Source organism: Oncorhynchus nerka, linkage group LG11 (genome assembly GCF_034236695.1).
Source record: "Oncorhynchus nerka isolate Pitt River linkage group LG11, Oner_Uvic_2.0, whole genome shotgun sequence".
In the NCBI taxonomy this organism is placed as follows: Eukaryota; Metazoa; Chordata; class Actinopteri; order Salmoniformes; family Salmonidae; genus Oncorhynchus; species Oncorhynchus nerka.
Genome location: NC_088406.1, coordinates 48,570,331 through 48,594,714, shown reverse-complemented (window position 1 = coordinate 48,594,714; position 24,384 = coordinate 48,570,331). Strand labels below are relative to the sequence as shown.

General features: G+C 46.7%; 1 protein-coding gene across 1 annotated transcript in view; it reads left to right on the top strand.

Annotated features, from left to right (window-relative positions):
• The window catches only part of LOC115137052 (leucine-rich repeat and fibronectin type III domain-containing protein 1-like protein), a 60,735-nt gene extending 36,891 nt beyond the window's left edge, over positions 1-23,844 (top strand). Inside the window, exons 2-5 of the mRNA XM_029673069.2 lie at positions 4,327-5,700; positions 9,670-10,318; positions 22,487-22,540; positions 22,766-23,844. Of these exons, the coding sequence (XP_029528929.1) occupies positions 4,327-5,700; positions 9,670-10,228 (1,933 nt within the window). The 3' untranslated portion in view covers positions 10,229-10,318; positions 22,487-22,540; positions 22,766-23,844. The remainder of the gene's footprint in view (positions 1-4,326; positions 5,701-9,669; positions 10,319-22,486; positions 22,541-22,765) is intronic.
• Positions 23,845-24,384: the final 540 nt, after the last annotated feature.

The window sequence follows — 24,384 nt, the reverse complement described above, 5'->3', positions numbered from 1 at the left end:
CCACTGACATGCATTGACATCGGTACCTTTGCCCATTGCGTTTTTCTTAGTTAGTTGTCGAGAGGTAATGGCTCTCTCTCCGGGGGTGCTGTTACTTCTCATCCTCCCTATAACGGAGAGCAGGGAGCTCAGGCCTGCCTGGGCGTGTCACCGAGACACCGCACTGTCTTTTTCTCTGCCTCTGATATCTGGCTCGCCTTAGCAGAGCAGAGAGCAGCTCTCCTCTCTCAGTCCCTACTGATATACCACCTGTGTGGCTCGATATCTCCCCCACCTGGCAGAGAGCCGTAACTACACATCCATGTTTTCTCCACCTTCTCCCACCTCCTCTTCCCCGCTTGAAAGTCCATCTCTTTCATATCTCTGCAGTTAGAGCATTGATATTCAGAGTGGGTTCCCTGGCAGTGGGAAATAATTACGTTCATCCATTTCTATGTAAACGCTATGAGAATGGAATGGTGTGCACAAACAATAAACAAAAGGATCTCGTAACAGATAGCCATTAGCTATTCTGGAGCATTTCTGAATATTTACATAAAGGATTGCCTTGTGAAATTCTATTTGAGTGTGTGTTATAGACAGATGGGGTGTCATAATGGTTTGAAGTGGTGGGGTGTGGTAGAATGAAGTGCGGTGTCAAGGGAGCAGCATTGATATCTGCTCTTTCTGTAGCCTCCACAGATATCCCCGTTATCTTGGCGAACCTGCAACAAATTCACATCATGACATTCTAACTAAACTGTAGTAAAGTGTGCATGTTTTCATATCCAAGCACACCTTTAGGGAACAGGTCTGGGAATGGACTTAGGTACAGTGCATTCGGAAAGTATTCAGAACCCTTACCTTTTTCCACATTTTGTTACGTTACATCCTTATTCTAAAATGGATTAAATACATTTTCCTCATCAATCTACACACAATACCCCATAATGACAAAGTGAAAACAGGTTTATTGAATTTTTTGCAAATGTATTAAAAATGAAAAACAGAAATACCTTGAGAGGTGCTACAGAGAAGAATGTCAGAAACTCCCCAAACACAGGTGTGCCAAGGTTGCAGCGTCATACCCAAGAAGGCTTGAGGCTGTAATCGCTGCCAAAGGTGCTTCAATGAAGTACTGAGTAAAGGGTCTGATTACTTAGGTAATTGTGATATTTACGGGGGGTTTTAATATACAGTACCAGTCAAAAGGTTGGACACACCTACTCATTCAAGGGTTTCTCTTTATTTTGTATAATTCTACATTGTAGAATTATAGTGAAGGCATCAACACTATAAAATAACATATATGGAGACATGTAGTAACCATAACGTGCTCAACATATACAAATATTTTGTTTTAATTGAGATTCTTCAAAGTAGACACCCTTTGCCTTGATGACAGCTTTTCACACACTCTTGGCATTCTCTCAACCAGCTTCATCTGGAATGCTTTTCTAACAGTCGTGAAGGAGTTCCCACATATGCTGAGCACTTGTTGGCTGCTTTTCCTTCACTCTACACTCCAACTCGTCCCAAACCATCTCAATTGGGTTGAGGTCGGGTGATTGTGGAGGCCAGGGCATCTGATGCAGCACTCCATCACTCTCCTCCTTGGTCAAATAGTGTGTTAGATCATTGTCCTGTTGAAAAACAAATTATTGTGGGACTAAGTGTAAACCAGATGGGATGGCGTATAACTGCAGAATGCTGTGGTGGCCATGCTGGTTAAGTGTGCCTTGAATTCTAAATAAATCACTGATAGTGTCACCAGCAAGCATCCACACACCATCACACCTCCTCCTCCATGCTTCACGATGGGAACCACACATGCGGAGATCATCCATTCAGCTACCTTTAGTCTCACAAAGACATGGCGGTTGGAACCAAAAATCTCAAATGTGGACACATTTGCCCCCCACATCAGACCAAAGGACAACTTTCCCAGGTCTAATATCCATTGCTCGTGTTTCTTGGCCCAGGCAAGTCTCTTTCACTTATTGGTGTTTTTTTGTTAAAAAAAATCGACCATGAAGGCCTGATTCACACAGTCTCCTCTGAGCAGTTGATGTTGAGATGTGTCTGTTACTTGAACTCTGTGATGCATTTATTTGGGCTGCAATCTGAGGTGCAGTTAACTTTAATGGTAACTCTGGTTCTTCCTTTCCTATGTCGTTCCTCATGAGAGCCAGTTTCATCATAGCGCTTGATGGCTGATGTAACTGCACTTGAAGAAACTTCCAAAGTTCTTGATTGAATGACCTTCATTTGCTAAAGTAATGATGGACTGTCATTCCTCTTTGCTTATTTGAGCTGTTCTTGACATAATATGGAAGGCTATCTTCTGTATACTATCCCTACCTTGTCACAACACAACTGATTGGCTCAATCGCATTAAGAAGGAAATAAATTCCACAAATGAACTTTTAACAAGGCACACCTGTTTTAATTGAAATGCATTCCAGGTGACTACCTCATGAAGCTGGTTGACAGAATGCCAAGAGTGTTGTAACGTTCGTCTTCCTCCTCTTCTGAGGAGTAGCAAGGGTCAGAGGACAAATGCGCAGCGTGGTACGTGTTCATGATGAATTTATTAAAACACAGAACACTGAAACGAAACAGTCCTGTCTGGTGACATACAAAGACAGAAAACAATCACCCACCAAACACAGGTGGGAAAAGGCTACCTAAGTATGATTCTCAATCAGAGACAACTAACGACACCTGCCTCTGACTGAGAACCATACCAGGCCAAATGCAAAACACAACATAGAAAAACGAATATAGACAACCCATCCCAACTCCCTGACCAACCGAAAACAAAGACATAACAAAATAACTAAGGTCAGAACGTGACGGTACCACTCCGGCCGCAAAACCTGAACCTAAGGAGAGGGTCTGGGTGGATGTCTGTCCGCTCTGGCGCGGGACGTGGACCCCACTCCTCCATAGTCTTTCCCCGCCTCTTAACCCACCTCCGTGGCGCCTTTCGAGCGGCGACCCTCGCCGCCGACCTTGGACTGGGAATACTAGCAACGGGTCCCAAATGGACGGGAGATTCCGGCAGCACCGGACTGGCCGGCGGCTCCGGCAGCTCCTGACTGGCCGGTGGCTCCGGCAGCTCCTGACTGGCGGGCGGCTCCGGCAGCTCAGGACAGGCGGGAGACTCCGGCAGCTCAGGAAGGCGGGAGACTCTGGCAGCGCTGGACAGGCGGGAGCACCTGTAGGGAGGAGACAGAGACAGCCTGGTGCTGGGGGCTGCCACCGGAGGCCTGGTGCATGGAGGAGGCACCGGATAGACCGGACCGTGGAGACGCACTGGAGGTCTCAAGCACCGAGCCTGCACAACACTACCTCGCTGGATACTCCCCGTAGCCAGGCCAGTGTGGCGAGGTGGAATAGACAGCACTGGGCTGTGCTGGCGAACCGGGGACACCATGCGTAGGGCTGGAACCATGTACTCCGGCCCGAGGAGACGCACCGGAGACCAGATGCACTGAGCCGGCTTCATGGCACCTGGCTCGATGCCCACTCTAGCCCGGCTGATACGAGGAGCACCGGGCTATGCCTGCGCACCGGGGACAACGTGCACCTCACGGCATAACACGGTGCCTGCCCGGTCCACCTCTCTCCACAGTAAGCACAGGGAGTTGGCGCAGGTCACCTGCCTCTGATTGAACCATACCAGGCCAAACGCAAAACACAACATAGAACAACGAACATAGACAACCCACCCCAACTCACGCCCTGACCAACCTAAAACAAAGACATAACAAAAGAACTAAGATCAGAACGTGACAAGTGTGCAAAGCTGTCATCAATGCAAAGGGTGGCTACTTTGAAGAATCGCAAATATAAAACACTTTTTTTGGTTACTACATGACTCGATATGTGTTATTTAATTGTTTTGATGTCTTCGCTATTATTCTAAAATGTATAAAATAGTCAAAATGAAGAAAAACCCTTGAATGAGAAGGTGTGTCCAAACTTTTAACTGATACTGTACATTTGAATTGATTCTTTTTGTCATAATGGGCTTTTGTGTGTAGATTGAGGAGAACAATATCATCCATTTTAATAAAGGCTGTAATGCAACAACATTTGTAATGAACTGTATCTATTCTTGACAAAAATCTGCCTTATTTAAATAGATTCTCTGTTTTCAGGTCCCTGATAAAAATGTAAGCATTTCATTTTAGAAATATGTTATATTTACAGCTTTCTATCCATCCCAAAACAACAAATACAATGACAACAATGTTGTTGTTTTCATTGTATTTTTTATATTTTTTCCAATGCTGTTTTCATTGTTGTTGTATCCTAACAGCCTTTCCCCTTGTCTTCCAGGAGCCTAGCCATGGAACACCTGCTCCTGTGCCTGGCCCTCCTCGCTGCGCCCGTCGCCACCATGCTGTGCCCCAAGCGCTGCACCTGCCAGAACCTCATGCCCTCCTATACTGTTCTCTGCGCCAAGACAGGCCTGCTCTTCGTGCCGCCAAACATTGACCGGCAGACTGCCGAGCTGCGCCTCATGGACAACTTCATAACCACCCTTCGTCACCGTGACTTTGCCAACATGAGCAGCCTCATCCACCTGACACTGTCGCGCAATACCATTAGCCAGATCAAGCCGTATGCCTTCGCCGACCTGCAGGACCTGCACGCCCTGCACCTGGACGCCAACCGGCTCACCATGCTGGACGACACCCATTTCCAGGGCCTGGTCAACCTCAGGCACATGATCCTGGCCAACAACCAGCTGCACAGCATCTCAGAGGGGGCCTTCCAGGACTTCCTGGAGACCCTAGAAGACCTGGACCTGTCCTACAACAACCTGGTGAACATTCCCTGGGAGACCATTGGCCTGCTGGCCAGTGTCAACACCCTCAGTCTGGACCACAACCTCATAGAGATGGTCCCCGAGGGCATCTTCTCCAACCTGCACAAGCTGGCGCGTCTAGACATGACCTCCAACAAGCTGAAGAAAATCCCTCCAGATCCCCTGTTCCTGAGGATCCCAGTGTACGCTAAGCTGAAAGGTTCTCCACTCACATCCCTGGTGCTGAGCTTCGGTGGGAACCCGCTGCACTGTAACTGTGAGCTAGTTTGGCTGAGGAGGCTGACCAGGGAAGACGACCTGGAGACCTGCGCCTCCCCCCGAGAGCTCGCCGGCAAGTATTTCTGGACCATCCGCGAGGAGGAGTTTGTGTGCGAGCCACCCATGATCACGCGGCACACCTCCAAGATGTTTGTGATGGAGGGTCAGGAGGTGAGCCTGCGCTGTAAGTCAGTGGGCGACCCGGAACCTTCCACGCATTGGGTCAGCCCCGAGGGGAAGCTGATTGGGAACACGTCCCGCACCATCTGCTATGAGAACGGCTCGTTGGACATCCTCACCACCACTGTGAAGGACTCTGGGAAGTTCACATGCATCGCATCCAACGCCGCCGGCGAGGCCACGGCTCCCGTGGAGCTGGTGGTTAACCCCTCTCCACACTTTGACCCCAAGCTGGAGCCCGAGCCTGGCCCCTCTGACATCCCCACCTCCATCAAGTCCAACGCCAGCGGGGGCCACGCCCGCACCGACCATCAGAGGGTCAGTGTGTCAGAGCTGAGCTCGACCTCGGTCACCATCCGATGGCCCCCTCAGGACCACATTCCGGGGGTCCGTATGTACCAGATCCAGTACAACAGCTCCTCCGACGACATCCTCATATACAGGTGAGCTGGGAACCACATGCTTTTACAAAAATATCATATAAGATGATCTCTATGGGGGGGTGGTTATTGTTATCCCTATAAAGCCAACTGGTATCTTTGTGTGGAAGGTGGTCTTCACGTGTGGCATTGCATACTGTGGGTCTCTTGTTGTTCTTCGACAGTTCATGAGCCTTCAAATTGATCCCCATTAACAGCCTGGTTTAGAGAGGCACTGAATCACGTTGATAATGAATGTATTGCCCGATGACAACATGAGTGGCCTTAACTCATCGCTAAAGAAGTCACAGAGCGAACTGCAGAAACACTAGAACATGATGCCCACAGGGAAAACGACAAAGAAGTTCTGAAGAAAATGTGTTGGAATGACTTAATGTGCAGACATCTACTGCCACACCAACCTATATAGCATTACATTTACATTTACATTTAAGTCATTTAGCAGACGCAGGAGCCATTTAGCTATAATATGTCTGGCAGTGAAGAGCCTATAAGAAGAGAACTTGTTGCCATCAATCATTTCCATAGAACTGAGATGGAGATGCAGTTCAATATTGACCTTTCTGATATCAGATTCAGATGTTTTATTAGGTGGGTTGACTCCCAAGTATCAAAGGCCAAGCATTCAATGATACAATGGACTGGAGGTTGCAATGCCTCACTCTTACTGTAATGCCTCACTCGGACTGTAACGCCTCACTGTAATGCCTCACTCGTACTGTAATGCCTCACCCGTACTGTAAGTGTCATGGAAGGGTTTTGAAAAGTGTTGAGTTTGGCTTTTGTAATTCAGTATTGTTCCTATCAGAAATAACAATATACTGTCCAGACTTTTAAGTGATTGTGATTATTTGTAAGCCGTGGACAATAGAGGTATTAACTTCAGTGAGAGAAAATATTTAACATTTTCTATAGCACCCAAAGGAATCCCAGTGCAGAGTTAAACTGATGTAAACACATTACCCCAGTGAAGTGCAATCCGTTCCAGAAGGCAGTGTTTGATAACTGATTTTGAATGAGGCACAGTTGAGTTGAACTCTTCACCCCAACTTTAGGAATGAAAATAATCTGTTCTTATGGGACTGTTGCAGAGAGCATAAAACACCTGAAACATCCCGATTTACACAGAGAAGAAAGGGGGGGGGGTCACTCCCACAGTCACTACAGCCCTCTGTTTGTCTCTGCTAAGAATCAAGTGGAACATTAACAGAAAAAAAAGAATTCTCTCCTCAAAGTGAAAACCAGAGAAATCGGCGGCCATTAAATTCCCCCAGAGTCGGCTGCGAACCCCTTTCTTCTCCTAGGGCAATATTCTCCTCTTGAGCTTTCAAAGATTTCTTTAAATTCGCTTTTCAGTGGCTCATTATTTTTTATAGGAGGTGCAGTAGAAAACATCCCCATGAGTGTTGCAGCACTAGCTAATGTTATTAAAGATATTTAGAAGTGAGAGTACTGTACAACATTAGAAGTCTTAAGGGGGGGGGGGGGGGGGGGGTTCCTACGCCACGGCAAAAATAGCCAGCGAGCTCAGATCCATTCACCTCTCTGTGGAAGCACTTCACGGCACTCACACAGTGGATTATTCCACAAGCCTATAATGGACGGACGGAGAGATTCGTTAAAAGACAGAAATTAATCTATTGATTCGATTTTTATATTACACCACGGCCCTCTTCAACATTGCACTGTGGCGTGATTCTCCGTTGAAGCAGCCCTGTTAGTACCTAATTAACTTCCGGCCTTTCCCTGAGGATGGATGAAGACAAAAAAAGACACGTGGGAGAAGCAATTTGCTGTTAACTATGCAAAAAAGCACATGGAGGCCTTTGGTTTATGGCACTGCAAAGTAATCGGTATGCGTTTTTTTAATCAATTAGGCACACATGAGTCCAGCTCTGTGTGGACTGACGGTTGTATTGAATTTGGGAGGTCAGAGATGGAGGGAGTGGGTAATGAAGGGACGCGGTGGCTGAGGACAGCTAATATCCTCTCAGACACATTAACATTGTGCTGAAAACAGGAGATCATTGTGACGGTATCAGCTTTCCTCCGTCTCTTTCTTCTTTCATACATCAAGTCGACTGCACTCTCTATTTCCTCCTCCTTTCGTTCCCTCTCTCTGTCCATCTTTTCACTCCAGATATCCCTACCTAATTGCCTTTATGTTTGTATGGCCTCTTCGGAGACAGTCTTACATGAGAGGATGAGAACTATCAAATGTTAAAGCCATTATAGACAGCATGTGGTAGGGAGATTTCAGCACACACTCACATCCATGATCACACACGCGCGCGCAAGAGTAAACACACGCACACGCATGCGCGCGTGCACACACACACACACACACACACACACACACACACACACACACACACACACACACACACACACACACACACACACACACACACACACACACACACACACACACACACACACACACACACACACACACACACACACACCTTCATGTCCCCCTAACCCCTCCTGGCCCCCTGCCTGTAGCATCCATATTCCCATCTCTAATGTGATAGACTGGTGACAGGAGTTATGGCAAGGTCAGGTCTGACTACATCAGTGACGGCTCCCGCTCCTCTCTCACCATCCCCACCACCTCCTCCCCATTGCATGTAGGGGACCCAGCCTTCTCCTCCATGTCCCTCAAAGTCCCACCAGAGGATATAGATGTCGACACATCTGAAGATACAGTATATTGGGGCCTATTATTTTTTGAACCGGGCGACCTCCCTTTTTATACCTAGACTGCATGCAAGGTTGAGGACTAACGAAATGACCAGACCCGTCTGTGGGCGGCTAGTGACCTCCACTCATCCAGAACATCCACTAATGATGAGCGTATATGCTCCGGGGTGTGCAGAACAACATCAAGACAATTCCCCCTAATTAGTGCGATTCCACCTTTCTTAGTAGTTTGATCTTCTCGTTTCCTTTCTTTCGTTCAAGGAAACGTTCACGGATTTGAAAACGTACATTTAGCATTTTGATCATTTAGCATAAACTCTTATCCAGAGCGACTTACAGTATAGAGAGTTAATATGTTTTTCTGTTCACGTCAAATCTAATGTTATTCTTCACATGCCTCGTAAAAACAGCAGGCGGAGACTAACAGTGAAATGCTTACTTACGGGCCCTTCCCAACAATGTAGAGAGAGATAAAATAGAAAGTAATAACACGTAACAATACAAGTAACATCTCATCATGAAACTTTTACTCCATAGTTAAACACCAGACCATAATATGACACTAACTTTATGGGTGGCAGATATTCTGCATGCTCCATAAATGTATTGCAATTTGTAAAGGAGAATACAGGGGATAAACAGGGTGGCAAGAGCGTAGTAACGGTAGTAAGTCAGTTTAATGGAAACAGCAGGTGTAACCTGTGGATAAGGCAAGGCAGAGGAGGGTACTCTGAGACAGTACGAATCCCGCCGTGTGAGCGTAGAGGTTGGCCCCGCTGGCGCCTGCGTTTAGAGGAGAAATGTTTAATGCACACACTGTCACCCACGCTGTCACCCCTTGGGCATGTGGCGCATTGGAATTCCGCTCCATGTTTCGTCACCTCGGAGCCCCCGGGCCCCTATGTCCCTGTTGATAAATGGAGCAGTTTGGCACGCTAGCCACCGGGGTGGCAGCAGACACACACACACATGCAGGAACGTGCTCAGACACACACATACACACTCACACACCTTAGCCAATGTGTGGTCTAGTGTTAGTAAGACAGAAAGTAAACCTGACAATGGAGAGTGCAGAATGAGAGGAGAGCATGAAAGTGTGTGGTCAGGGTAGTAAAGGTTAAACGTAATCTCCAGGTACTGAAAGTATAGGTTGTTGAGTTCACTGCCTTCATACAAGCTTTCAGTTTTCGGATTACTGCTAGAATGTTCACTCTGTCAATAACATTGTTCTCTCTCTCTCTCTCTCTCTCTCTCTCTCTTCTCTCTCAGGATGATCCCTGCGTCTCATAAATTCTTCCTACTCAGTGACTTGGCCACTCAACGGGATTATGACCTGTGTGTGCTGGCGGTGTACGACGATGGCGTCACGGCCCTAACCGGCACCCGCCTGGTGGGCTGCGTGGCTTTTACCACAGAGCGCGAGTACCGTCAGTGCCGCTCCCTCCACGACCAATTCCTGGGCGGAACCATGATCATCGTGATCGGCGGTATCATAGTGGCGTCCGTGCTTGTCTTCATCTTCATCCTCCTCATGAAATACAAGCTGCACAGCAACCATTACAAGCAGAAGGCGGCACATGTCAGCAACGTGTGCTCTCAGACCAACGGAGGCCACGCGGCGGGCGGGGGAGGCCCTCCCATCCCCCCTTCCTCCTCAGGCTCAGCTAATAAGCCCATGCCTCCTGGCCCAGTGGACAGGGTAGGGCACGAGGGACCCCATCAGGCCTCGGAAGGGGGCTTCGGAGGGCCCTTGAAAGGGACCACCGTAGTGGACTTGAACCCAGACTACGGGAAGTCAGTGAAGGACGAGGATGCTATATCACAATAACACAGGATCTGGGACTTCCCCACCCCGCCCCCTTTTTATTTCCTGGTGCTGGGGTCCCTCTGCCTTACCAAGGATTATCTCGTGTCCAAGGTGGGTGATTCCTGTCAGACAAGTCTGGGCAACTGCTCAGGGCTCATCTGTATTCATTAACAATTCTGCAGACCGCTTCTGTAAGAGCTTACAGATGTGTGTAGTTTACAGATTGTGTGTGTGTGTGTGTGTGTGTGTGTGTGTGTGTGTGTGTGTGTGTGTGTGTGTGTGTGTGTGTGTGTGTGTGTGTGTGTGTGTTTTGTGTGTACATGCTGTGTTCCTATAAGTCTAGGTGCATCTGCATGCAGTGTCTATTTCGAGGGGCTTGTCTTGACAAAGTGCAGTACTTTTGCTGTATCGTATTTTCCTCTTTAAATGAAGCGTAGTAAATAGTACAGTGAACTAGTCCTATTGAGCTTCAGCGATGACTGCAGGCAGGCTTTGCTCGTGCCCCACGCCAAGTCCCCAGGACTGATGGGAATAGGCAATCATCATAAAATCACACAGCACATAAAGGACGGCACGCTGTGCTCACTCACTCCACGTCCCCCCTCTCTCTACTTCCTTCCTCTCTCCCTCGCTGCCCGATGGGATCCCCCCCCCCACACACACACTCTCTGTTTCCATGAAAACCAATCATAGCTGACTTCGCTGGCCCTGAGATGTTTGTTGTAAGTTTAATATCCGCAGTATAGCACAATCTCCTCTACATCTGCGCTCTCCAAATACAAATTAACTGAGCTGGGCCCGGGACAGCTCTGTGGCTTTTTAAACACTGTCACCGGTGTCTCTGCCACCCACCAACAACATCACATCATCCCGCATATTAGCACACTCAGTGTACTAACGAGGGTTTGAAGTCATCTTTGGGGCTTCCTAAGGCATTTGTGTTATTCTGATTCGTTTTTGGAGGCCAAGCTACAGGCTATGTCACTAGCAGCTGGAAGTTACTTTTAAACAAGGGTCAGAACCTTGTTAGGTTAGAAAAGGCAAATGGCAGCCACATGCGTAATAGCGACCCCTATGGGTATGTTCAAGTATGCCCTTGGTAATATTAACCTAAGCCAGCGGTTCCAAAACTAGGGGCCGCGACCCCTTGTGGGGTGGCATGATATGAAAATTGGGTTGCAGGATAATTTCAAAAAGTCCTATATATATGTATGACAAAAAAAGGTTATACATACTATTATTTTTTCTCAGGATACATTATTAATATCATCTTTGTATCTCAAAATCATTGTAATGTGGTTAACCTTAAAAATCTAAATGAAAATGATTAAAATCTAAAAGATTCAACCAGAGAGTGCCCTCAGATCATGGGAAAAGGCCGCACTTGACCGTTGCACTTGAATCATTCCCACTGTGAACGGCTAGGCCCGCTACGCTATGAAACCACACACGACTGCAGAGACCTTGATACTGCCGGCCGCAATTGATATGGTGACAACAATGTGTGGGACTCACATCAATACCTTTGTCAGATAACACTGTTAAACAAAGAGGCAACTCTGACTGAACGACTCAAAAACTCCCCAGCTTATGCTCTCCAAATGGACGTTAGCTGTGAGGGCCGAGATGCTCAAGCATTGACTTTTGTTCACTGTACAGGACATGGTGTTGTGTCTCGCGATTTCCGAGTATGAAACAGCATAGGGGATGTTCAGTGTGCTGCATGGCTATAATTGACAAAAAAAAAACATATTCCATATGGGATCGAATTATGGGTTTTTGTACAGATGGGGCTCTATCTGTCCTGAGGCGGAGGGCAAGCCTCTGCACTCTAGTTCTGAATGTGTCTCCCTCTGCCATATGGATGCATTGTATGATACACCGAGAGCAACTGGGGGCAAAGAAGCTGAGCACAGAACTCGGAGATATACTGCAGCAGGTAACTTCGATTGGAAACTATATCAAACCACATCCACTGCGTGCACACCTGTTCGCAAAACTATGTGGAGATATGGGATCGGAGCATGACAATGTTCTATTTCACTCCGAGGCTTGGTGGTTATCGAGGGGGAGTGTTGGAAAGATTTTTCCCATTGAGAGAGGAACTGTTGTCATTCACAATGGATGTATAAAAGAAAATTAAAAAATGACTTGGTTGACTTTCTGAGTAATGAAAAGAAAAATAACAGAAACAGCATCAGTAAGGTGTCCCACACGAGCGATGACTGCTCACCTCCCAACGCTTGGAAGAGCACTTTAGGATGGACCGACTTCCCAATCCATTTAACTGTGATCCTGGCTCAGTTGACAGTCCAAAGCTGATCGAGCTGTCATGCTGCAGACAACGCATTCACAGTTCAATACAGAGGAGTTTTGGTTCCTGACTCAAAGGGAATAACCTACCGTCTCCCTCTGGGTATTAGTGTGGCGTTCATAACAACTGGGAACTCGGAAGTGGGGGAAAATCATTTTGAACGCTTATCCAACTCGGGAGCTCGGGCTTTATTCTAGAAGCTCTGACTTTCCGTCCTAAAGATCACTGACATCATGATTTGACCACTTATTTTTTCAGAGTTCCCATATGCTTTGAAAGTGCTCTAGAACCCCATGGTAGGCTACCCTTCACCAGCTCATGTCTGTGTGAAGCTGGATTCAGTGCGCTCTTCTGCATTCAAACCAAATATCGATCCAGGTTGGATGACAGCAGAGATGAGGTGCGCAGGTCGACCCCGCCCCCTGTCTTTAAGAAGCTCCAATGCGACATGCATCAAGCACACCTACCTCATTCGTGGTGGTGAGATCAGAGACATTATGTCAGACTAATTTGCAATTGACTGTCATATAGCCCCACATTAAAAGAATGTGATGGTGAGTTGAGAAGACAATCAGAAATACTGTTTTTAAATTAACTGTCATAGCCCCAAATAAAAAAGTGAACATTGGCTGTTAATTACATACTTTTTTTCACATGGGTTGGGTCGTGAAAATGTTCAGATATCAAAATGGGGTCAGGTACGAAAAAAAATTGGGAACCCCTGACCTAAGCTAAGAGATTAACGTTACGATCATTGACCTCATGTAATAGCTTGCCATTTGAGTCATCAACTGCTGCAGCAGTGAAGCAATCCATGCAGCTCTCATTTGGGATCTGTTGTTTTTGTTGTTGAGCAGTTTATGAGTCCTGGTTGCATTACATATCCATTTAGTAGGAAGAGCTATTTTTGTCTCAGATGACCGAGTGATTAGACCTTGGTTACACAGGGTTTTACAACCCTGCCGATCATAGTCTTCTTCAAGAAGAGAGTTTAGTTGGCTCAATGAATGTCTGCGTGTTTATAGCTGTGGGCAGCAGCAGGGAGTGTTCTCTCTCTGTGACAGGCCTGGATGAGGCAGATGAGGTAGTATTCTTCCTCAGCCTCCGTGCTCAGCGTTTAGCTGTGAAATACCTGCAGTGTCTGTGCATCCATAATTCATCTAGGAGCATCAGACAGCCAGCGAGGAGATGACAGATCACTCCCAGGAGGCCCTGTGTTTCTCACAGCGACACAATGAGTCTGACAGAGTTATTGGCGACAGGAGGAAAGGAGGGGGCGGAGAGAGAGAGAGAGAGAGGGAGACTGGAGAGAGAGAGAGAGACTGGTGAGAGAGACTGGAGAGCAGAGAGACTGGAGAGAGAGACTGGAGAGGGAGACTGGAGAGGGAGACTGGAGAGGGAGACTGGAGAGAGAGAGAGAGAGAGAGAGACTGGAGAGAGAGAGAGAGAGAGAGAGAGAGACGAGAGAGAGAGAGAGAGAGAGAGAGAGAGAGAGAGAGAGAGAGAGACTGGTGAGAGAGACTGGAGAGCGGAGAGACTGGAGAGGGAGACTGGAGAGGGAGACTGAGAGGAGACTGAGAGAGAGAGAGTGAGAGAGAGAGAGAGAGAGAGAGAGAGAGAGAGAGAGAGAGACTGGAGAGAGAGAGAGAGAGAGAGAGAGACTGAGAGAGAGAGACTGGAGAGAGAGAGAGAGACTGGAGAGATAGAGAGAGACTGGTTAGAGAGAGAGAGACTAGAGAGAGAGAGAGAGACTGGTTAGAGAGAGAGAGAGAGGGGGGACTGGAGAGCAGAGAGATCGGAGAGAGAGACTGGAGAGAGAGAGAGAGCCTGGAGAGAGGGAGAGAGACTGGAGAGCAGAGAAAAGTTTAAGAGGAAACAGAGTCAATAAGAACAAAGACAACGGTAGAGAGATTGATAAGAGAAGATGTGGTGTACAGAGAGAGAAAGACATGGAGGGGTTGAAAGATAGAGAGTGAGAGAAAGAGGTAGGGATGGAGAAGAGATTGAAAGGACTGCAGAAATATAGAAAGAGAGAGAGGGAGAGACTTGACTTTGTCTTTCATTTAAAACTCACCCGCCCCCTTAAAAAAAAAATATATATATATATGTATATCCTGTACTGCATACATTTACCATACTCACCTTTCTATCTACCACATGATACAAACCAACATCACAATTCCCACTCCTACAACCGTATATCCAAAACATCATCCCCAGACTGCCCCCCCAACACACCATATCTCCTCAAACATCTCTACACATTTTATCATTTTATAGACCATCCCATTAAACAATAGTAAAGAGTCTGTTATCCCCCCACCTTTGACCCTGTTCCTCCTTGTTAGCCAAATAGCTAACTTTGCCTGAGCAAACAGAAAATTCAACAAAACACATTTGGCTTTCTCCTTACTCGAATACCTGTATCCCATTATAAACATCCCAACAGTAAAAACAACCCCCAACCTCTCACACAGACATTCCAACAGAGACATTAAAGGCATTAACCTGGTGCACCCAGAAAACACATGAATCACAGTTTCTTTCATTTTACAGAAAATACACCCCTGCCCAATTCCCGGTTCAACCCGTGCCAACCAGCTGTTTGTGGAGCCCCCTCCACCTAAAACCCAACATACTCTCGGCCCCACATACCCCCTGCCACTGATGTGCCTTCTCTCCTGTTAGGCTTCTAATGTTCCTAACCTTAACGCAGAGGTTGTAGAGGGCTTTACCTCAAACTCCCACAGGCTCGGAGTGTTCAAATCTAACAAGTCCTCCAGACCCCCTTGCCAGTCTCTGCCGTCACCTGCAGTGGCGGAAACATCGGCGGCCCCTCTCCCTTTGGCCGCTCAAATATCCCCTTTACCGGCTCAGACAGTGCCTCCTGGACCTCCTCCAGGAATCTCTCCAGCAGCCTAAGAGACATTATTCCTGTTTGTTGTGCCAAGACTTCCGGGGTTTTCCACCCCTCCTCTCTCAGCAGTCTCAGGTCACCCAGCCTTTGTAAACCCCCTGCCATCAGTTGCCTCTGCAGGGTGGCCGACTGAACCTATCTCAAAGGGATGGCTTGGTTGTGGAAGATAGGCTCCTCCCATAGCCCAGGCTCCACACCCCCTTCTCATATGGGCCTTAGCAGCTGCCAGGCCCTCAGCATTGCGGAGAAAAATCTGAGAGACCTGCTGTACTCAGCCTCTCCAGCTTCATGAGGAACAGCTGCCGGTCCAACCCTAATCCACCAGCTCTCCTCAGCAGCGCGCATGCTGGCTCCCTCCAGCCAACATCAGCATGGTACAGCAGTCTCTGCACCGCCTTTAGCCTGAAAGCAGCCATCCTGCTCTCCAGTTCCACCAGGCCCTGTCCTCCTTCGTGAGCGGTCATGTACAACACTGCTGCCTTCACTGATGGCCCGACCAGAAGAAGTCCACCAGCTTGCGTTGCAGGTCTGCGAGCAGACCCACATAACAGAGCTTTGCTCTTGCCCCAGTTTACCTTAGCTGATGAAGCTCCCTCGTACACCTTCAGACTGGTCTCTAGTGCCTGCATATCCTGATCATCCCTGACCATCACAGAAACATCATCTGCATATGCTGACACTGCTATGCCTGTCACCACATCCATTCCTGTCCAGCACACTCCCTGCAGTCTCCTACGTAGCAGTCCTAAAAAAGGCTCAATGGCTAGTGTGTATAACTGCCCAGATAGAGGGCATCCTTGTCTAATGCCCTGCCTCACCCAGACTGGCCTACTGAGCCCCCCTCCCACCTTGACCATACATGACGCCCCAGCATACAACATCTTCACACAGGTCAAAAAACTCTTCCCAAACCCAAACACAGACATCACATTAACCTGTTGCTTCTACTCGGGACGCTTGCGTCCCAACTAGAGTCCTGGAAATGCAAATGCGCTACGCTAAATGCTAATAGTATTAGTTAAAACTCAAAAGTTCATTAAAATACACATGCAGGGTATCGAATTAAAGCTACACTCGTTGTGAATCCAGGCAACGAGTCAGATTTTTAAAATGCTTTTCGGCGAAAGCATGAGAAGCTATTATCTGATAGCATGCAACACCCCAAAAGACCCACAGGGGACGTAAACAAAATAATTAGCATTTCGGCGTTACACAAACCGCACAATAAAATAGAAAACATTCATTACCTTTCACCATCTTCTTTGTTGGCACTCCTAGATGTCCCATAAACACTATTTGGGTCTTTATTTCGATTAAATCGGTCCATATAAAGCCTAGATATCGTTATATGTAGACTGTGTGATAAACGAAAAAAACATTGTTTCAAAACGTAACGTAATTTTTTTAAATTCAAAAAGTCGACGATAAACTTTCACAAAACACTTCGAAATACGTTTGTAATGCAACTTTAGGTATTAGTAAACGCTAATAAGCGATAAAATTCATCAGGAGGCGATGTAAAGATCATTAGCTGTCCGTCTGGAAAAATGTCCGGCTAGAAACTCAACGAAAATATCCGGTCCTAGACCGGAGGAGATACGGTGTCCTGTATGTGTTTGACCAAGAAAAAACTCGAAGGGAAATGACAAGACTCTAGACACCGTGTGGAAGCTGTAGGTACTGCAACCTCAGTCAATTAATTGTGGTTCACGTTTATCAATGGGTTCAAGTAGCGCATGGATATATTTTCCCATTTTCATTGATCAGTTTTTCCTGTGCTTTTCGATGTAAATGCCGTTCTGGTAAAGCCACAGCAGTGATTTAACCAGTTTTTTAAACGTCTGAGTGTTTTCTATCCACACAGACTAAGCAAATGCATATACTATATTCCTGGCATGAGTAGCAGGGCGCTGAAATGTTGCGCGATTTTTAACAGAATGTTCAAAAAAGTAGAGGGTCGACTTAAGAGGTTAAACAGATACTCATGGTCCACTCTATCAAAAGCCTTCTCTTGATCTAAAGAGACCAGTCCAAAGTTCACATTAGAACCTCTCGACAAGTCCGACATGTCCCTAATTAAGAACAAGTTGTCCGTGATTGAGCGTCCCAGTGCACAATATGTTTGGTCCTTATGTACTATCGAGTCCAAATGGGACTTCAGTCTGTTAGAGAGGACTTTGGCAAATATCTTGTAGTCCGCACAGAGTAATTCCACAGGCCTCCAGTTCTTAAGTTCACACAAGTCCCCTTTTTTGGGCAGTAGAGTCAGAGCCGCCCGACGGCAGCTCATCGGCAACTCTCCTACCCCGACGCATTCACGCAACACGCAAAATAAGTCCTGTCCAATTATTCCCATCAACCCCCGGTGCACGACCGGCGGACATCTGGGTTACGGCCTCTGCCAGTTCATGGGACAACAGAGGAATGTCCCTTTCATCCCTCTGTGCCAGAGAGAGCTTAGGGAGTCCTGCGAACAAGACTTGAGCACACATAGGATCACACACTTCTGCCCTATACAATTCAGTATGAAACTCCACAGTCCGCTCCCGCATCTCACCTGCCCATCAGACAGCCATAGACAATGCATACCCTTGGCTTCACCACTCTGTCAATTCAAACCAAAGAAGAAGGAGCTGGGAGCACCCCAAAGTGCTCCCTTTGCTTTAACCTGGAAAAAACTGGCCAGGTCGCTACATAATTCAGCTAAATTAGCCTGGAGGCCTACATTGCCTTGCCCCACCATCTCTACCTCCCCCAATACTCGCTTAGCCTCTGAGGATGAGAGAGCTGTGTACTGTTGACAGAAAAGCCGAATTTGGACTTTCCCCACATCCCACCATTGACTCAGAGACTCATACTCCTCTCTTCGCTCACCCCACCTTTCCCAAAAGGTCTGGAAACCTGAGCAAAAAGTGGCATCTTGTAAGAGCTTTACATTGAACTTCCAATAAGATGCCTGCCGGGGCCCTGGTGAGATAGACAGCCGAGCCATGGTTATGTGATGATCCGAAAACACCACCGGGAGAATGGTAGCGCCCAGCAGCCTATTGCTCCGATTCCTAGACATGTAAAACCGATCAAGTCGGGCTGCACTCACCCTAGCACCAAAAACCTTCACCCATGTATACTGTCTTGTATTTTATGTTTAGTTCTCCAAACATCCACTAGGTCGAACTGATTAACGATGTCCCTTAACACTCCCACTGACACTGAATGAGGCTCTTCCCCATTTCTGTCTTTCCTAAAATCCATTGTACAGTTCCAGTCCCCTCCGACCACCAGCGTCTCCTCAGGCGCTACCTGTGAGAGTTCCTGTCTAAGGCTCCCAAATAGAACCCCTCTTTCTCTCCCTGTGTTAGGCACATACACATTTATAAAGACAAAACCCATGTTGTTAATTTCTGCTTTAACAACAAGCAGCCTACCTTTACACACCTCCTTTGAGGAGCAACGTTTTACAGACAACCCCGGTGCAAAAAGGACTGCCACCCCTGCACTAAGATTTGTCCCATGGCTCAACACACTTGCCCCTTTCCACCAGAGCCCCCAATCGACTTCATCCAACACATCACTATGCGTCTCCTGCAGAAACAACGCCTGTACTTTTTTTTGTTTTACATATCCACCCAACACACTCCTCTTTCCCGCATCTCTGGCGCCATTTATATTGAGCGAGCCTACCCGAAGAGTCTCCATAAGAAGTGGGAGAAAATCCAGCAGAGAAAGAGACCAATAGCAAAGCTCAAAAAGCCCCAGTGTCAGAAAGAAAATATACATCTAAACAGTGTCTAAAGGTAGAACTATACGCACTGTTGTGACCCACTTCCTCAACCTAAACGGTTTCCTGGGTGAGAGGACACCATGCCCCTCATTTTTCATAGCATGTTGTACTGATCTTACAAACTTTCTAGGATCAGAAGAAAAAGCCTCAAGATTAACTTTTTTCCCCTTAGTCTCATTCAGGAACCTTGTCAATTCTCTCAACGTGTACTTAGACCCCTCTGCTTGACTGGCTGTCAGCTCCGGGCCCATTGAAGAGGAGTCTGAAAAAAATAACTCATCATTATCTTCCTCAGACTCACTTTCCTCCTCATCTCTATCTCCCACCCTGACCACCTGGCCTTCCTCTCTGGTCAGGGCATCACCCACAGCAGCAGGCAAAATTTCCATGGTGCCTTTGTCCACATCCTTTTTCCTTTTCCGCTTGACACCCTCCTCCTCCCCCCCAATCTCTTACACTTCCCCACTATACTCTCCTCATCCACTAGAATAACCTGACTAGACCCAGCATCATCTACACCACCCTCCATAGCATGACTAGGCCCAGAATCATCTACACCACCCTCCATAGCATAACTAGGCCTAGCCTCAGCTACTTCACCATCTCCAGCCTGACTAGACCCAGCCTCCGCTTCCCCACCACCTCTAGCCTGACTAGACCCAGCCTCTGCTTCCCCACCATCTCTAGCCTGACTAGACCCAGCCTCCACTACCCTACCATCTCTAGCCTGATTAGACCCAGCCTCTGCTTCCCCACCATCTCTAGCCTGACTAGACCCAGCCTCTGCTTCCCCCACCATCTCTAGCCTGACTAGACCCAGCCTCTGCTTCCCCACCATCTCTAGCCTGACTAGACCCAGCCTCCACTACCCTACCATCTCTAGCCTGATTAGACCCAGCCCCCGCTTCACCACCATCAATAGCCTGATTAGACCCAGCCCCCGCTTCACCACCATCAATAGCCTGACTAGACCCAGCCTCAGCTACCCCACTATATCTAGCCTGACTAGACCCAGCCTCCGCTACACCACCATTCATAGCCTGACTATACCCAGCCTCCACCACCCCACCATCTCTAGCCTGATTAGACCCAGCCCCCGCTTCACCACCATCCATAGCCTGACTATACCCAGCCTCCGCTACACCACCATCCATAGCCTGACTAGACCCAGCCTCAGCTACCCCACCATCTCTAGGCTGACTAGGCCCAGCCTTATCTACACCACCATCTCTAGCCTGACTAGGCCCAGCCTCATCTACACCACCTTCCCTGGCATGACTAGGCCCAGCTTCTGCTGTCTGCATCTCTTTACCCCCTGCACTTTGACCTCGATTTCCCCCACTGGCGCTTGTAGCCTCACCTTGTCTACAGGCTTTATGTGGGCACGCAAAGCTCTTATGCCCGAAATCCCCACACTCAAAACCTCTGTGCTGGCAAACCCTGCATAGAGACCCTCCCCGTGCCTCACTTTAAAATGCACATTTAGTTGTTGCTCATTGTTGTTCAGAAACATAAACACTTGCCTCCGGAACGAAACAACGTGCTTAACGGCATCTGCCTGAAAGCCTGCTGACAGTACACAAAAACCTCTAGCAAACTTACCAAAACGACTCTTTCCTGATTTGGTCATCCGTAATAAATGGAGGCAAATTTGCAACTACCACTCTTGTCGAAGGGGTAGAGAGAGGTGAAATTGACACCAACACACCCCTTACAAATATTCCGCTAGCAATTAGCCTACCAACCAAATTAGCCCTTTTCATGAACACAACCACAGCTTTGTTCATTCTAGAAGTAGAGTGTATAAATTCAGCTCCTACCTGTTCACCGACCGCGAGCAGAACCTCCTCCACCTTAACTCCATTCTCAGGAACACACCTGAATCCATGCCGTATAGATAGCGTCTCCTCCTCGCTAGGCTGAGAAGCCATCGCGCACACCACACCTTCCAAACCCCAGGAAAGTTACTCTGTCCTCTTCCACCCTAACTTTGAAAAAACTGTGGATACCGCTAAAACAAATATTGCATTAACCCTCCACCATAGAAAATAGCATGTAAAGAAAATAGAGACACCAAACACTCAAACTCCAAAAAAACTCCCAGCATGCACTGCAAGAGAGAGAGAGAGCGAGAGACAGTAAATCTGACCGTAAATCTCAGTAAGACAAAAATAATAGTGTTCCAAAAAAGGTTCATAAATACAAATTGCATCTAGACACCGTTGCCCTAGAGCACACAAAACACTATACATACCTTGGCCTAAACATCAGCGCCACAGGTAACTTCCACAAAGCTGTGAATGGTCTGAGAGACAAGGCAAGAAGGGCCTTCTATGCCGTCAAAAGGAACATCAAATTTGAAATACCAATTAGGATCTGGCTACAAATACTTGAATCAGTTATAGAACCCTTTGCCCTTTATGGTTGTGAGATCTGGGGTCCGCTCACCAACCAGAATTATACAAAATGATCCTCTGTGTACAACGTAAAACACCAAATAATGCATGCAGTGGAGAATTAGGCTGATACCCGCTAATTATCAGAATCCAGAAAAGAGCCATTCAATTCCACAACCACCTAAAATGAAGTGATTCCCAAACCTTCCATAACAAAGCCATCACCTACAGAGAGATTAACCTGCAGAGGAGTCCCATAAGATAAGCAAGCTGGTCCTGGGGCTCTGTTCACAAACACTAACAGACCCCACACTGGAAAGAATTAACCAAAAAACTGCGCTAACTATAATGAGTACATAGTGGCAGAATACCTGACCACTGTGACTGACCCAAAATTAAGGAAAGCTTTGACTATGCAGAGACTCAGTGAGAATTGCTATTGAGAAAGGTCGACCTTATCCAAATCAGTCAGTGAACCAGCTTCTTAGATATGCTTCTTCATGGTCTTGGTCCGCTTTCATCGCCTCATTTTCAACAAGACCTATGTGTAAGACACTGTCAAATACTTGTAGGTGTGTGTGGCCTGGGGTGGTCTAGTGGTTACTGCTGTTGCCTTCTGATCACACAGATATGCCAGGTCTGGCGTGGGTTTGAATCTGGCCTATGCCCTTCTAGAGCACCATCTTATTATCCTGTGTCTCTGTATAATAAAAAAAGGAACTAGTAGGCGCAATCACGTAGCCAGATGTGATATTCATATCTACAGAATTGAACCCCCCCGGGGTCAGGTAAGACATACGGGAACTTTCCAGGAATTCTTAGCTCAGGTGATGAGGTTCGTGCACTGATTCCTGTGTCCTGTCTCTTCCAGATTCGCACATCACCCATGCTCGTCTTCTGAGGTGGAGGGAGGGAGAATGGAAAGGTGAGTTTAGGGGCAGAGAGCTATACATTTCAATTCTATATGCAAGTTCTACATAGAGATGGTGAAGGTATGACGTTACGCATGTCTGATTTAAAGGGCAAATGAGAAGGGAAGAAGGGACACGTACAACACAAATAGTGTTTTCGTTCTATTGCATTAGATCGTCTAGTAGACTGCGGGTTTAGGCAATTCCTTGGTGATGTTTACTTTAATTCTCTCCTCCAGGTAAAGTCCCCCTGGTTCAAGGAAGTTGGAAAAACAAACTCACAAAAGAAGACATATGAAGCCAAGAACAGCATTAGGAGTAGAGATGGGTGGATGCCATGGAATCGCTGTGTTCTGTCACTTATGCAATTCTACCTGGAACTGGGATGTAATCCAGCCCTGTGGAGTGGAGGGAAATGTATTCGAAAACCTGGGGCTTCTTTCACTGTGTGAGGAATGAGTTGACAACCCAGACGCCTCAAATTCCTTTCGGAATACTTTTTTGGGATTCTCATTGGAATTGCCTATTACAGAGGAACACCCTTGGATGGTTTTGATGAAATGTTGTGGGTTTCGTAATAAAGCTCCACTCTCCCTTAACGATCGGTCACATGCCAAAGGAATACAATAAGAGATGGCGATACAGTGTTTTGTTCCCCCGATGTCACGTCGATGCACCAATATCAAACGGTTGTTCGGTGATCTCTAGGGCACTTTATAATCTTTATAATCCTCTCTCTCTCTTTCTCTCCCTCCGTCTATATAGACAACTGAATAGTATACTCAACTATTATGAGATCAAATGCATCCATTTTGGATGACGGTGGGAAAAATATAATTATTTGGCCAAAAACATGGGCTCTCAAGATGAGGACAAAAGAAAAACCTGGTTTGGTTTGATTACATGAACCTTCAGCACAAGCAATGCCTTGTGGTTTGATGGTGAAATGGTGAGTTAAGTTTCATTCTGACACAAACTTTACAGAGAAGAAACTGACCCTATTGTGTACCACTTGCCAATTGAAAAGATGGAACACGGATCAAATACTCTTTTTCCCCTTACTGTTGACTGTGTATGTATTTGTATGTGAGATACACCTTCAATCTTCTCTGATTTGATACCCATATTTCCTTTGAATTATGAAGCAACAATAAGAAAAAAACGTGAGATGGAATTTTATGCTTTCATAGGTAAAATATGTGGATTTATAAAGAAATAAAATTATTTTTCTTGAAGATGTGCCGCCACATTACTCACACAATTTCTGATATGAATCCTATTCATAGATTAATAATTGCATTAAGTGTCAAACTTGTTTTGAAAATGCATTAGAAGCAGTGTTTTCGTCAGCTTTGTTGGTCAGTTTTCAACCAAACTGACCTTATGACAATGTAATGACAGTAACAGAAGTATGGTTTTGCCACTAAGGGTCGCCAGAGGCTTTCATGGTGACTTAACCAGTCCACCTCAACTCAGTTCAACTCAGACATAGATTAGTGTGGAAAAGATATTAGAGAAGCAACTGAGTAAGTAACAGGTCTATAGATGCTAGTGGTTATGTTACAGCCAGACACCCCTAATCTCAGAGGCCCTTCCACAGGCACTGTTGACGTGAATATTTGTATTTAAATTTGATTAACTCTAGGTCGTACTTCTGCTTTCCAGTCTGTGGTCAGATGGCCCAACCATGTCATTGTTTAAAACTGCATTGCCATTGTGCTAGGCAAACGTCCATGGATGGACAAACCATATACATAAAACGTGTATTTTAGGGAAGCAAAAAGCATTAACAGGATTGACAACATTCATTGAGATTCATGTGTAATTTCTTATTAGCATATGTTTTACATAAGGGAGC